This window comes from Macrobrachium nipponense, chromosome 24, assembly GCF_015104395.2.
Source record: "Macrobrachium nipponense isolate FS-2020 chromosome 24, ASM1510439v2, whole genome shotgun sequence".
NCBI classification, from domain to species: Eukaryota; Metazoa; Arthropoda; class Malacostraca; order Decapoda; family Palaemonidae; genus Macrobrachium; species Macrobrachium nipponense.
The window spans coordinates 2843792-2858919 of NC_061091.1; the positions used below are offsets into that span (position 1 = coordinate 2843792).

General features: G+C 45.4%; 1 protein-coding gene across 3 annotated transcripts in view; it reads left to right on the forward strand.

The window, feature by feature from the left end:
• The first annotated feature begins 338 nt into the window (after positions 1-338).
• LOC135204839 (transmembrane protein 18-like) overlaps positions 339-15128 on the forward strand; it is a 29988-nt gene continuing 15198 nt past the window's right edge. For 2 of the 3 annotated variants that reach the window (XM_064235064.1, XM_064235058.1), the window contains exons 1-3: positions 340-540; positions 5707-5973; positions 6430-6626. In XM_064235064.1, the coding sequence (XP_064091134.1) occupies positions 469-540; positions 5707-5973; positions 6430-6594 (504 nt within the window). In that variant the 5' untranslated portion in view covers positions 340-468 and the 3' untranslated portion in view covers positions 6595-6626. Of the gene's footprint in view, positions 541-5706; positions 5974-6429; positions 6627-15128 lie in introns of all 3 variants that reach the window. The other variant, XM_064235073.1, reaches the window with a different exon arrangement.

Here is a 15128-nt window from a genome sequence, read left to right on the forward strand (position 1 = left end):
CACGCTTCATAGAGTTATATAAAAGAAAGATTTGATAGGATACCGTTACGATACGCCCGCCATGATGGCTACGAATTCATCCCTGTAGACTTGTCATGGTGAAAATCAATATCATTTTAGACTTCCTCCTTTATATATTTCATTTTTATGTTTAGATGCTTCACCTAAGTATAAAAAATCATGAATTACAACGAGTTTTGTGGGTCCAGATCGCGTAGATATGAGCGGCGAAGTAGTGTTCGCCATCTCTATTTAATATGTATCTATGCGCGACCTCCTCCTCCCGCTCCGGTGGGAGAGGGGGCGTGGCTCCCCCGGCCCCAGGCCCGGGACAGGGGTTAGAGAGTCAGTCGACACATACGTTGCAGATGTTGTTGTTGTTGTGGCGGACAGCTGAGAGTGAGAGCGTTAGTTGCCGAGTGGAGAGATATATAGTAGTTTCGTAGGGGGGAAAACTGTAAGCGATATATGATGGAAGTCGTGCCGGAGGACTATAGCGAGGCGGACCAAGTGACTGACTTGTGGTCGTTCGTGAGGACAGTGAGTTGATTTTTTATATTATAGGTAGTTGAATTAGAGTCGTACGGAGAGAGGTGGTCGTTTGTTGAAAGTGAGAGGGAGGCGGTTTCTTTGCTTCAGTCGTGGCGGCCTTTATGACCAAAGGCGTGATCAAAATGCGATGACTGTCTCCCCCTTCGGAGGAGTGACGAAGGTTAAAAACGTCCCGTCTAGTTAGCTGTCAGTTCCAAGAGAGATTTCGGTTTTGTCATTTCGCGGAACGGGACGATTTTCGTGTGGGTCTTTCCCTGGGGTGGGTTACCGAAGGGCACGAGAATCGAGGCCGGGAAACCTTATACTAGGAGTTAGGTAAATGGCCACCATATTCCTCCCCGAGAGAGAGAGACATTTCGGTTTTGTCATTCGCGGGACATGACGATTTTCGTGGGAGTCTTTCGCCCGGGGGGGGTGGGGGGTCGGTGATCGAAGGGCACAAGGCCGAGGCCGGGAAACCTTATAGTAGGACAAACTACCAAATGGCCACCATGTTCCCCCCCCCAAGAGAGACATTTCATTTTGTCATTTCGTGGGAATGTCCCCTTTTTTTTTTGGGGGGGGGGGGGGGTTTTTTTGGGGGGGGGGGGGGGGGGTTGGGACAGAAGGGCACGAGGCTGGGAAACGTTAGTAGGGTAAACAGCCAAATGGCAACTCTTTCACTCGAAAAAAGACCACCACTTTTTTCACTTGATGATTGGTGTGAAACAACAATACAATTACATCTTTAATCATTCCATTCAAAAGATTGTTTCAATCTTTTGAATGTTATGCTTAAATATTGAATCTTATTGTTTGTGTCACCAATTATCGAGTGAAAAAAGAAGTACTTTCCAGTACTTTTTTTGAGTGATATGGTGGCCATTTGGTCGCTCACCCTATGTACCGAGCCATAACCTAAGGCTAGTTGGTCACGACTATTTTCCAATCACCTTTTTATTTAGATTTTTTTTATATACCTATATTTCATTCACCCATAACTTTGGGCTTGGCCTATTCTAAAAGTGGCGGTGGTGGTTACCGTCCACTCAAAATTGGGTGACAACACCATTGTTTGTGATATACCTAGGCTAGACTAGATATATACCAAGCATTTTTTATTTATTTATTTTTTTCCTTCACCCGTAGCTTTGGTTTATTCTAAAAGTGACAGTGGTGGTTACTGTCCACTCAAAATTGGGTGACAAAACCATTGGTTCTGATATGAAACTCGCCTGTATTAGGGTAAAATACCGATTGGCCACCTGGCGGCCACCTTTACTGTAGGGCTACTACCTTTCCGAAAATTTGAAATTATGGCCTTAACTTATGACTTGGGAGAAAAAACTTGAGGTGTTGCCTCAACGGACGCTGGCTCTTGACTAATGTCTGTCCTGGGTTACAGGACGTGTTTAAAGTATTTTATCGGGAAGGTGGTCGCGCTACGGTAGAGGCCAGCCATTTGGTATATTAACCTATATTCCATCTTAAATGCTGGTTACCCCATTACCACAACGTCCCCTCCAGGATAGTTTGTAGCTCTTTAGGGTAACTGACGAGGAGTTGGAATTAGGAATACTAGGCTACAGGGTAAACAACTGGGCTGCGACATAGCGGCCACCTATCCTGGAATGCGGTTTCTTCCCGAAAAAGCACCTTAATTGTGCAATTATTTCATAATTTTTGAGTCAATCTTTAGAATGGTATGCTGAAAGATGTATATAATTGTATTTTGTTTCACCTATTATTGAGTGAAGAAAGTGTCCTCTCTCGAGTGAAATGGTGGCCATTTGTTCGTATACCATACAGCTACTGAGCCTTAAGCAAAGGCTAATTGGTCACGACTTCTTTCCAATCACCTTTTTATTATTACTTTTTCATTCACCAGTAGCTTTGGGCTTATCCTGAAAGTGACGGTGGATTTGCTTTCTTCTTGTATGATCTTCACTAAAGGCAGTATTTTGTTGTATATAGTCTTGGTGCACAATGTACAAATGCTCTCATACCTGACTTACAATTATACGCTCCCAAGGTAACTAAGCTTGTAAATAAGTAGGCCTATCAACTGTTCACAACCTTGACTTAAGAGTAACTACATGTTGTATCAGAGCGAAATGGTGGTGTCATGATGCCGTTCCATAACAGATGATCGAACAAACCACATTGTTTATTTAATTGTTTATTTAATTAAGGTAAGAATAGTATTCAAGAAAAAATGTGTCTGTGATGTCTTGAAATGCACCGCACATTTTTGACTGGAGGAGCAATTGGCACACACAATAAGCCAACTCAATCACCAAAAATGGCATCACAATTTAAAAAAATAAAACCAATCATATGTCTGTTATTGTTAACATCTGCTCGTTGGTGACATGTCTTAATCTGTGAAGGGAAACTTACTAAAGTATTGATGCCGTTGTATCAAACAATGATAGTAATACCGTATACATATCAGTTTGTATTAGTGGTATCTATTTACAGTTGCAAATACAGGCAGTCCCTGGCTTACGACATTCCGAGGTTACAACGCTTTTCAATTATGTTTATCAGACGTTATTTCCAGGTTTACAGCGCATGTTCCAGGGTTACAGCGCCTACAATGCTGATTTGGCAGAAGAAATATGACTCCAAAAATGCAAAATAATCAATAATTGAAGGTTTTTTTTATGAAGAATGCAATTAGAATGCAGTTTACATAGTTTTGAATGCACCCAAAGCATTAAAAGTAAGGTTTTCTTAGGATTTTTTACGATGTTCCGGCTTACGACGATTTTCGGTTTTCAACTTGTCTCAAGAATGAAACTCCCCTCGTAACCCGGGGACTGCCTGTACTTAAATTCTGTGCAGGTAGGCTAATATCATTAGCCCTTTGCTAAAGAACTGACTCCCCTTAGTCCACCACTGCATTAGGTTAGGATAGATCTAGTTGTTAGGTTAGTAATTAATCATAGTGTAAGGTAGTGTTGTGTGTGTGCCTTGCTTTCTGTCCTTGCAACTGTAAGCTTATATGACACCATCCACAGGTTTTATTAACAGTTTTGGAATTTTAGCTTTTTTGTTACTGTGTACTGTCATATTTTTATTTTTTAATTGAATTAATGAGATAGGTTACATATAGAGCACATTTCACATGACATTACATCCAAAATTAATTCATGAATAGTAGAGTAAGTCGTCAGCTCTTTGATGCAGTGATACTTTCCCAGTGTTAACTAGGATTATTTGGGAGTGAGGATGTGACCATACCTCATTGTACCAACAAGAATAGTATAAAATTCATAAGCCACAGTATAAGCGCTTAAAAAAATACATGATTATTTTTGTATCTGTAGTCCCAATACATACATACAGTATTATGAAGGACAAAGATGCCACGAGGTGCATCGTTATGTAACCAGACATAACCTTTTAACTGTTACCTATGGTAAATAACCTATTATTGGCCTCCGGTGTTCGGCCTAACGTGTGGTGGATAAATATTTACACTAACCAGATTGACAGCAAAGAATGTTAATAGACATACTTGTTTAGATGTTGCTAAAGACATTATAGTATTTCTGATGTGGAATTTTATATATAGTACAGTACTTTCATGTAGAAGGAAGCATTGTAAATTAATGATTTACCTTTCATTTATACATCTTCCTTTTCATATGTCTATTCCATTTCTCTCTCTCTCTCTCTCTCTCTCTTCTCTCTCTCTCTCTCTCTCTCTCTCGTCTCTCTCTTGCATCTCTCTCGCCCTCTCTCTCTCTCTCTCTCATCTCCTCTCTCTCTCTCTCTCTCTCTCTCTCTCTCTCTCTCTCTCTCTCTCTCTCTCTCTCAAGGACAGTGAGTAAGATGGGGTGAATAGGGCCCAGGGAGATAATGTGATTCTTTAGGTATGATTTACAAGACCACTATAGGGATAGAGAGGAAATGTTCAATTGGAGTGACCTTGAAATGAATACAGGAAATATGAATCACAGTACGTATACGAGTTGCTAACGCCACTGTTAAATGAACGAGGGCCATAGATATATGTTATTGCATGGACATGTTTTTCTCATTTTGCATCAAAATAATGAATGATCACAAATAAAACAGCCTGCGTCTGGAACTAAGCTTAGATAATTAATTTTTTTTTTATAATATACATAACTTGTACTCCATGATGTTGAGTTCATAATCTCTCTACATTTTTGTATTTTTAATTACTGTAACATATACGTATTTGATTGAGATATTTGAGTTTATAAACTGATGAGTTACAGTTCAGATAGGTTGCATTCAGGCAGTGATTTCCAGTAGTATTGCAACTTAACCTTTGTCTCATAAGAGGAAAACTAGAGGTCAATTGAAAATCCTTTGCTTCATTCATACTTTGCAGTCTTGACCATATGAGACAACCTGTTACATTTGGTTTACAGTGTTTCATTCATCTCTACACCTCTCCCACAACAGTCAAGAGCTTGAGGTTTACTATTTTCAGATGTTTCACAATACAATAGAATGATTAAGTTTATATGACTGGGAACACAGTTTTTGGTAAGGAGTTTATGTATTATAAAAACTATGAAATATACATTATTCAGTTTAGTCTAAAGATTGTACAGGGTGTTCCCAAGTTATGGCAGCACCGACTTAAGGCATTCAGATCTGGTGTTTTTCAAATACATTTATCGAGGATAGGTACAGTAACAGTATCTAGTTTCAGGACTGTAAGCACCTTTAAACCCCATTAACGGTGCATAAAACAAGACTAGATATCTAGTTACAGCGCCAATTAATTAATAAGCACAGACTTATGGCAGAAATTGACTTACAGCGTGCCACTGGAACAGAACCTTTGCTGTAATCACTTACATTTGTCTTCAAGAGTTTTATATTATGAAACATCCTTAACTTACCAATACGTATTACTGTTGTATTATTACTTTAAATCTGTGTTAGTATTTAGACATTCTGCTTTGTGGAAAAAAAAGTGTTGAAATGTCTCATGGAATTTAAGCAAGTAGCATTAATTTACAATATTCTGATTTTGCTTTGTACATAGGCTAGTACAGTAATACTGTTGAAGATATCTGTTCGTGGCCTAGCATTTCCACGGACATGGAGGGATTTAAATGACTGAAATTAGTATTGTTTTATTTCCACAGTGTAATGTATGTTACAATATCTGTTCTTTATCAACAGATTGACTGGAGTGAAGGATGGCTTCTTGGATTGCTTGTGTTCCACATCTTTCTCACTGTCTTCACTGTGATGACAAGAAATCATCATACTACTCAAGCTGTCCTCTTCGTCTTGCTTCTCCTCACTGTGCGATCCTCAGAGTTCATTAACGAATACGCGGCAGAGCATTGGCAGTCGTTCAGTCGACAGCAATACTTTGACTCTCAGGGTCTCTTCATTAGTGTTGTATTTTCAATGCCAGTCCTTTTCAACTGTATGATGATGGTGGTAAGTTGTTGGTTAACAAGAGTGAAGATAATGTATTTGGTAATTTCTTTAACATCTAAATTCCTCCGTAGTAATACTTATAATATGTTAAAACGTAGTAAGTAGACTGACTTATACCTGAAGCTTGTTTGAATTCTCAAGTGATTAGTAAACAAATCAGTAGTTTTTCAGGTTTGTTTTTCTTAATGTATGACTGCTTGCATGTGATTTGGATATACATATACTGTAAATATAACTGGAAAGCTATGCCCACTTTGGATTCTGGCATTTAAAGTAAATGAAAATATGGGAATGCAATATTTGAGTCCTGCTCAAAAATATGATGGTTTCTCTAAGAATGATATCTTAGGATTTGGATAACCAGGACCATGTTGACAGGTAATTTGACCTGTGACAGAAGATGCATAGATTTAATAGGTTTGGGGAGTCAAATACAAATAATTCCACTATTTTCAGATGAATTGGCTCTGGTTAAGTAGCAACATGATGGTCACCTGGAAGAGAGCAGAACTAGAAGCAAAAATGCGAAGAGATTCGTCAAGACAAGGTGAATCGAGAAGAGTCCAGGATGCTGGTTTAGTGCAGGAGGAAGATTCTGATGAAACCAAGAAAACCAAGTGATTACCTAGTCCAGTTTGGAAGTTTGTAAACAGGTACGGTACTATAAGCTATATGGTCTTTGTTACAAAATTACATAAACCTAATTAGCAATATCTTAAGATATGGGTTTTACCTTTGCTGTACTCTAATGATACTGTATTCTGCTTGCAAAGGAGGATCTATCCTAGTTAAACATTTCAATATATCTAATGCATATTTGTTCCGATACGTAATACAAACCCTCGGTCCTTTAACAATAGGAAGGTAACTAGCGGCAGCTGGGACGGTCGTAAGCTTCGAACAAGGGGAGAACGGTAGTTAACTGCTTGTCCGATCGTGCGCGCGCGCGCCCGAGAGGTGAAGAATCACTTTTGCTTTCGGCCGCGGGTGTGAAGGACGTGTTCGTCATCGCTCTCTGCCCGCTTCATCGTCGTATGCTTTGTTTATATTGTGTTTTCTACTAATGGTTTGGTTTGACTTGAAAATGAAACTGTAAGTACACTGTTTTCATTTTCATTACTTAATTATGAATCAACATGGAGCTATCGCCGTAGAGACGGCGATTTCCGCTCTTTTCATGAATTGAACCCTTGAATTATGTCTCGGTGCCGAGGGCGGGCGCACTCGCGCCGAGTCATGTATTTTGGGCGAAAGTGTGTAATTGAAAGATGTAAGTACTCTTTTTCATTATATTTTTGCCCTGTGCGTTCGTTGCCGAGAGCTTGATTGCGCTCGGCAAGAGCCTCTTATTTTGTATGAATAGAATGCAATGAAAGTGGATTCGCAATGCAGTTTTCTTTTCATTTTCATTTATTAATTGCATCAAATTTAATTTTGGATCAATTTCCGCTCTTACCCGGGAATTAATCCTTACGATTTATTGCTGTGAAAGTGAAAATAGCAAGTGCAGTATTGTTCATTTTCATATATATTTATGATAGCATCATATTATTATGGATCAAGTTTCCGCTCTTACCGGGAATTGATTTTTCCCTCTTTAAGTTCTATGAAGTGAATCGCAAGTGCAGTATTCTGTTTCATTTTCATATTACTTTTCACTGCTGTGCGGGGTAGGGAAGCGAAGGTCTGCCAGGAAGTCGTCGGAAAGCTCTCCCGCGACTCCCTTGGTATCCGATTCTTCGTCTTCTTTCCTGCCCCCGCGCTCAGCTTCCTCGTATTTTGTTTTTGGGGTCTTCCTTCCGTTCGGGGTGGGGCATGTCTCCCCCCCCGTGCGTGAGGGAACCCCTCTTACTAATCTGTCTGTGCTACCGCAGGTGCTACAGCCGTGGGAGACGACCTTGGACAGGTATGGACCACTGCGGCTGCAGGGCGTGCCTAGCATCCACGATCCGCTGCAGAGTCTAGCGAGGTCTGGGGCGGTGACCTTGGAGTGGTCTCCACTACAACCTTCACGGCCGCTTATGCTGCTTCCCCCCGCTGGTCTACACTCCCCATGCTGTGTCGGTGACGCCGTCTGCCGCTTCTAGGGCCGGTCGCCGCCGTACCGAGGAGGGGTATGCCGCCGCCGCCTGTGTTTTCTTCGTGTTGCCTGCCCCAGACTTCGCTGTTCCAGCAGCTCGCCCCTGGACCGGCCGCCAGTACCACGCTGGCTGCCGATGATTCTACGAGGCGATGGCTGGGCCTGCCGTACCTGTCGCTGATGTGGTTCCCGCTACTGGCTTGGCTGTCCCTTCTGTGTTTACCGCTGCCGCTGTTCCTGCCGCTCCTGAGCTGGTTGCTGTTCCTGTCGCTCCTGGTTCCTGCGCCTGTCCATGCTGGTCCTGCCCATGGTGTGTCTTCCCCAGTCCCAGGTCCTTCCGGACAGGTGCAGTCGGGCCGTGTTGCTTCGGCAATAGGCCCGACTCCGGCCTGGATGGAGGACCTGACGACTGTCCTGCGTGAGCTGACGAAGAAGGGGAAGGTGTCATCTTCGTCTTCGTCTGTTGCTGCCTCTTCCCCTTCGACTTCTAAGGCCCATAAGCCGAAGAAGAAGAAGGCTGCCTCCCCCCCCTAAGAAGTCTCCTTCGGGAACTTCTAAGGGCCCGTCCCACCTCGGTGGGACGGGGGGGTCCTTCTGCTGGTCCTCCTGCTCCTTCGGGAGCGGGGCCCGTCTCCCCTTCCGTAAGGAAGAGATAGACGGGGACCAGAGGAGTATCGGTTAGCTCTGGTACTTCCTCGCCTGGTGCTAGCGGCGATGCCGCTACGCCAGGTTCCGGCTCGGTCTCTCGTTCGGGGGAGATCCCGAGTGTACGCTCTCCCTCGGGAGACCGTGCAGCCAAAGTTTCGGCGCCAGAGTTCGCTCGGCGCCAAGACCACGGCACGGAGCAGAAGGCTGGCGAGAACCGCTCAGGTGACTCTCGCCAGGCCAGCGGCCGCTCTCGCAGCGACCAGCTGGTAACCGGGTTTTGTTATTCCCCCTAAGAAGACTCCTTCGGGAACTTCGAAGGGCTCGTCACATTCCGGTGTGACGGGGGGGTTCTTCTGCTGGTCCTCCTGTTCCTTCGGGAACGGGGCCCGTCTCCCCTTCTGAGAAGAAGAAGACGGGGACCAAGGGTGTGCTGGCTACCGCTGGTACACCCTCGCCTGGTCTTGGCAGCTCTGCTGCTAAGCCAGGTACCGGCTCGGTTTCTCGTCCGCGAGAAGTTCCGAGTGTACGATCTCCTTCGGGGTGACCGTGCAGCCAAAGTTAAGACGCCTGAGTTCGCTCAGCGTCATGACCGAGGCACGGAGCAGAAGACTGTCGAGAGCCGCTCAGGTGACTCTCGCCAGGCCAGCGGCCGCTCTCGCAGCGACCAGCCGGTACCTTGGGTGGACGTGACGGTCTCTGACCGGCCACGGGTTGAGGCTGGGAAGAGGTCCCCCAGGTCCCCTCGACCGACGGTACCAGCCTCGGCTGGTACCAGCGGTTTGACGTGCCGCGAGGACGCTCACCGGTCTCACGGCGAAAGCGAGCTCTGCAGGTCACCTGACCGCCGCTCCCACAGGGACCGGGCGGATACGGTGACCAGCAGCAGCTCGTCTGACGCACGGGACCGGGGTCGACGTGCTCAGTCGAGCCACTCGCCACAGGTGAGCGGCACGGCCAGTGGCCTGCAGATCGATCCCCACCGCGGGTTGGTGATCGGCTGCAGCCCCCCACGTACGCTGGTCCTGCCAGCGAGCGGGGGGGAGCGTCAGGTCTGTCTCTCCACTACCCTCAACTTCCTCGGGCTACACCGGGAAGAGCGAGGTAGCTAAGAGTGATCGTGAGAGGTGGGCCGCTCACGATCCCGTCACGACGCCGCACGTGCCACGTATGGTCTTAGGACCAACCAGGACGTACGCGCAAGTGATTGGAGGTGACCGTCAGGGGGAGAGAGGGTAGCGTCAGTTCTTGTCTCTCCGATACCTTCAACTTCCTCGGCATACGCCAGGAAGAGCGAGGTATATAGGAGTGATCGTGAGAGATGCGCCGCTCACGATCCCGTCACGACGCCGCACGTGCCAGGTTGGTCTTAGGACCAACCAGGACGTACGCGCAAGTGATTGGAGGCAACCGTCAGGGATCTGTTGCTGGTCCTTCTTCTGAAGGAGGAGGGTCCTGGGAGCTGCTCTTGTTGGGAGGACTGACGGTCCTACTCCTCAAGACGCTGTAACTTCCGAGATTCAGAGTAACTTTACCCAGGTTATTGCACTGATTCGTCAGCACAACGACCGGGGGGAAGGATCGCCGCTCCCACCAGCAGAGCCCATGTCTCTGCTCGAGTCGTTTTGGGGCCCGAGAGGGAACCCAAACCGACGGTGGGTATGCCGCGATCGGAGCTTGCCGATTCTGTCTTGAACCAGAGTCTCTCGTCTCCGGACAAGAAGGCTCTCTCAGTTCTGGCCGGTCGATCAAGCTACTTCCACCTCCTCTACTGCGACAGCGGCGTTTCTACGTGTCTTCGGACACCGTATTTAAATACTCCTTCGGTCCTCCTGAGAGGTTTCGACCTCGACGAGGACTGGAATGAGTCGGAGGACGGTATCGGCTCTCTCCTGTCAGGTGTCGATCAGCCCCACCCAGACGACGTTCACAGTGGCGGCAGACCCTTACCTACAGTGAGAGTTCGTAACCCTCCTCGGGGAAAACGTTTTCTCCTGACGATACGTTTTCCCAGACTCTGAGAGGCCATCGCCGCAAGGCGATGGCTGCTCCTACTCTTCTCCAACTGCTAGTTCCACTGGGAAGGCGAGCGAGTATCCAATTCCTCCCCCATTTCCCTCTCTCCTTACGGCTACGAGGGAAAGGGGAAGGATCCTACAGAGATTTCTCTGTAGGATCCCACGTTGGGGACTGCGCTACCAGGGGGGACCTTCGGGTCCTACCTGACGTAAGCCCCGGTCGTTGAGGAGGGATCCTGCCCCATTCTCGATTTCTACGGGAATCGAGAGGACCACCAGCCGATATCGTTTGACGAATTCGGTGGGGGTTTCGCAGACTGCTTAGAATTCTACGGAATTTCTAGCGCATTCAGAGTGTTAGAGTTTCTTACGATCTCCAAACACTTAGGCGAGACCACGGTCCAAAGTGAGCGAGACGAGAATCCCGATATGTTACACGATAATCGGGAACCTCGCCTATGCTCGAATTCCTGGAATTTCTAGCATTAGGAAGAAGACTGCTGCTGAAAGAAGACTATCTCACAGTAGGCGACCAACCTGGAATAGAGAAGAACGGACGGGAATATCCAGTTTGGCTTGAACTATCGTCTTAGTATTCTGTTCACCATTGAAGCTTTCCTTCGAGGAAGACTTCTCCTTCACTCTCTTTAATAGAGAACGAAGGTGGTCGATCTCCAATCCTTATTTTGTTTTCTTGAAGGAAAGAATTTAGGATGGAGATCGTTGTTCAGAATCCTACAAATATACTACGTATATTAACCTCGCGACATGATTCTGCTAAGCAGTTGAATGGTCCGAGGGGTAGGCGCATATCCTGGTTATTCTACGGATTGCGACTTAGACGAAAAGTATTCTAATTGAACTGCAACCCGGGTTGCCTGCAACCTCCCAGGAGTTTCCAGTTTCAATTTTATATACTTATGGTGTTGTCACAACAACACCATTTAAGCTTTTATATTTACCGAAATTCGTTTCGCTTAAATATAATTGCTCGAGCATATCTTTTTATGCTCGGTGGTTCTAGCCGAACGCATTCCTTCGTGGAAAGGATTACTTGGCAACTCAGGATGACGAGTCAGCGACAGCTACTGCGTATTGAATTGCCCAAGGCATTTCAGTATCAGCTGCCGCTTTGAGGTAGACGGTTGTTTATGTCTTTCTCACCTGCTTTGATTGAATAACAACCGTATCTCTGCCCAACAATCACAGACTTAAGTCTCTGATTAACGGGGATTCTCGCATACATGAATGACCATCTACTGCTGAGAAACGCTAGTATTCATCGTCTTCGGTATTGCGAGAATTTTAAAACAGAGATATCTATTCGACTCTCATCTTTCTGTTTACCGCACGGTAACAGAATTCTGTAATAGTCTCTTGCTGCATCGTATCCCGATAATGCGAATGATTTTTGCGGAATCTGAGTTTGTCCTCAAAATATCTTGTATTCGGAGGTGTACAATTGTTCATTGTTCACCCCGGATTAGCAGATGTATTGAAAGACATCGCCTACTCCCACACCTGCCAGCTCTACTTCCAAACGTTCAGCCCATGAGAAGCAGTTCTTCAAGCGGCTCTCCCCTGTGTTTCATTACTGAAGAACGCCCCGCTTTCATTGCACAACGGACAGCAATGAAATGGCGGTTAGCGTTTCAGTCATTTGTAAGCACAGGTTTAGAATCTTGAGATTCCTTCTCTCGATTCAGCGGGAAGACGTAGGTTGCATTCATTGCCTACCTTCGTCTTCAACGTCACATAGTGTTGTTTCTCCTTAAGCTGAGATTCAACGTCTATGAGATTTTCTTGCCATCAGGGACCTCGGTCTTTTGAAGGCAATTGACTTTCGCCTTTTGAGCTTATGCATTAAGAGAATCATCGCCGCGCCGTCCGGCATCGTGACTAACAAATATTTTATTTGTTTGGTCTCTCAGCATAACTCTTTAAAAAGGGCGAAGGTCACGTGACTTAACCCCGGATGCTTGGACAACTTGCCTCTACTGATTCCGAACCAGTCAGTCGGCAGCTGTCAGAGCGCCCGAGTCAGTTACGAACTATGCTGTGGTCTTAGTTTGGTTGTTCCAGAGCAATCATTACTTCGTCTTAATAGCTTGTCAGTATGAGTACTGTACATAACCAAAGTCGAGAAGAGGGATAGGTCATACGACTATTCCCTTCTTTTCGTCTTAGGTAACTGCATGACTTCTCTTGAGAAGTCAAGCACAAAGGGATGGGGATTTGTGACGCTCGATTTCGTACCGATCTTCGTAGCGAAGACTCAGAACCCTTCGGTAACTGACGATTGGTTCGAGTCCTTCACAATACCCTCCCTAAGGGACGTCACCGCCTCCGATACGAAGGCTATGCTGCTTTGTCCTGTGAAGGTGCGACGGAGCTGTCTGAAGAAACTCGACACCCAGGATGAGTGTGGACGCCTCTTCATCATTCTCTCGCGTTCCGCAAGAACTTCTCCATGGCGCAGGTAATGAAGGCAGGCGCCTGGTCCAACCGGACCGCATGCACCTCCTTCTACCTTCAGGATATTGCCCACAGTTCCTTGGATCTTTTTCCTTGGAACCAACCGTGGTGGTTGCTCAACACGTTGTGTAGTTAACCCAGACCCTCGCAGGCTGAACAGCATCGAGTCCTGGTGTGACCGTAAGAATGGATGAGGAATGAGAGTGTGACTGGCTCCTCTTCCCATCTTTTTTCTTCCCTCTACCTTTGGGTAGAGGGACACGGTCGTCACCCTGCTGGGTAAGGACGAGATGCAGGTGAGCTACTCAATAGAGCACCATCCTATCCCTTTCAGTAGGGATAGGAGTAAATATCCACCACTTCCTCCAACAAGGGGGAGGAAGTGGATGCCAAATTGAGACAAACCCATCATTTTATGATTGTTTCTTGCAAACAGGAACAAGTTCTTGCTTGCTGGTACGAAGAGATACGCTTGCCTCTCTCTTAGTACTTGGCCCAGAGGTCTGACCATTGATCCTGCGGTGCACACCCCGATCAATCGGACAGAGGTTTGGATCCCTCCCTTGCTCTTACGACCAGGGAGGCACTCCAGGGTTGGACGAACACCAGTCTGTTCACCAAAAAGACTCAGATTCCTCCCACCAAGAAGTGAGTCTTCCTATTGTTAAAGGACCGAGGGTTTGTATTACGTATCGGAACAAATGACAATTTGTCGAAAATTGCATTTTTCCTAACTATACAAACCTGAGGTCCTTTACATATAGTCCCACCTCATGCCACCCCTCACTCTGCAACTTTTTGCATGGGCCTAAAGCAAAAGTGATTCTTCACCTCTCGGGCGCGCGGGCGCGCGCACGATCGGACAAGCAGTTAACTACCGTTCTCCCCTTGTTCGAAGCTTACGACCGTCCCAGCTGCCGCTAGTTACCTTCCTATTGTTAAAGGACCTCAGGTTTGTATAGTTAGGAAAAATGCAATTTTCGACAAATTGTCATTTTTATTATTGCCATCTCAGACTTATGAACGCAGTTATGCCATTGTGTGCAGATACCACTTGGGGTAAAAACTGGATTTTTGGCATCCAGTAAAGACTAAATTGTGTCCAAAGAGCAATTAAGGAACATTAGTCCTGTGTAATTTTGCAAGTGAGCTGTATCTTTCATGGGTAACTTACCTTGGCTGATACTTATGATCTTGAGTCTAAGTACAGTAAATTTATCATGTTCAAAGATTCTGGTACCTATAGTGAAATAACATTTTCAGTTACTCATCATCCTTTCCAGCGTACAGAGTATGATCGTCCTTTATGCCCTTAGCCTTCCATTTGTTCTCTGCGCACGTAGCTTTCCAACAGTCAACTCTTTCAAATTCTGACGTCTTCTAAGATAGGTATGCAAGACAAGGGGAAGGAAGTAGGCTAAAATGCAGATTGCAGTGGCTAAGAAGGTGGAGAGGAGATGAGAAGTGGAATGAGAATCTCAGTACACCATAGGAAAAGTTATGAAATATTCAAGGCAGCACAGTGACTGATAAAAGATGTAAAGGACAGACTAGAAATATAAAAATAGTAAAATTCAAGTTGAAAATATTGGATGCTGTTAATTAGGGCAGAATTTTGAAAATGTATTGAATGAGGGAACTGAATAATATATGGAGGAATTTTGCATAATGGAGGGAAAGAGCTGAAGAGTTTAATAGAACCATCAAAAGGGTAGAGATGGAAACTTTGAAGACCACATGGCAACTTAACAGTATGTACATGTAACTAAACAAAAGAAGTAATAGGACCAGAGAAGTGGGAAAATAGCTGTAGGGTACTAATGATATGCAAAGAGGTGCTCACCTCAATAGGGAAAAAATAGATGAGACTGATTGACCATGGTACGAAAATGTTTGGAAAATTGCCAAAAGAAATGTTTAGAAAAATGTCAAAATAG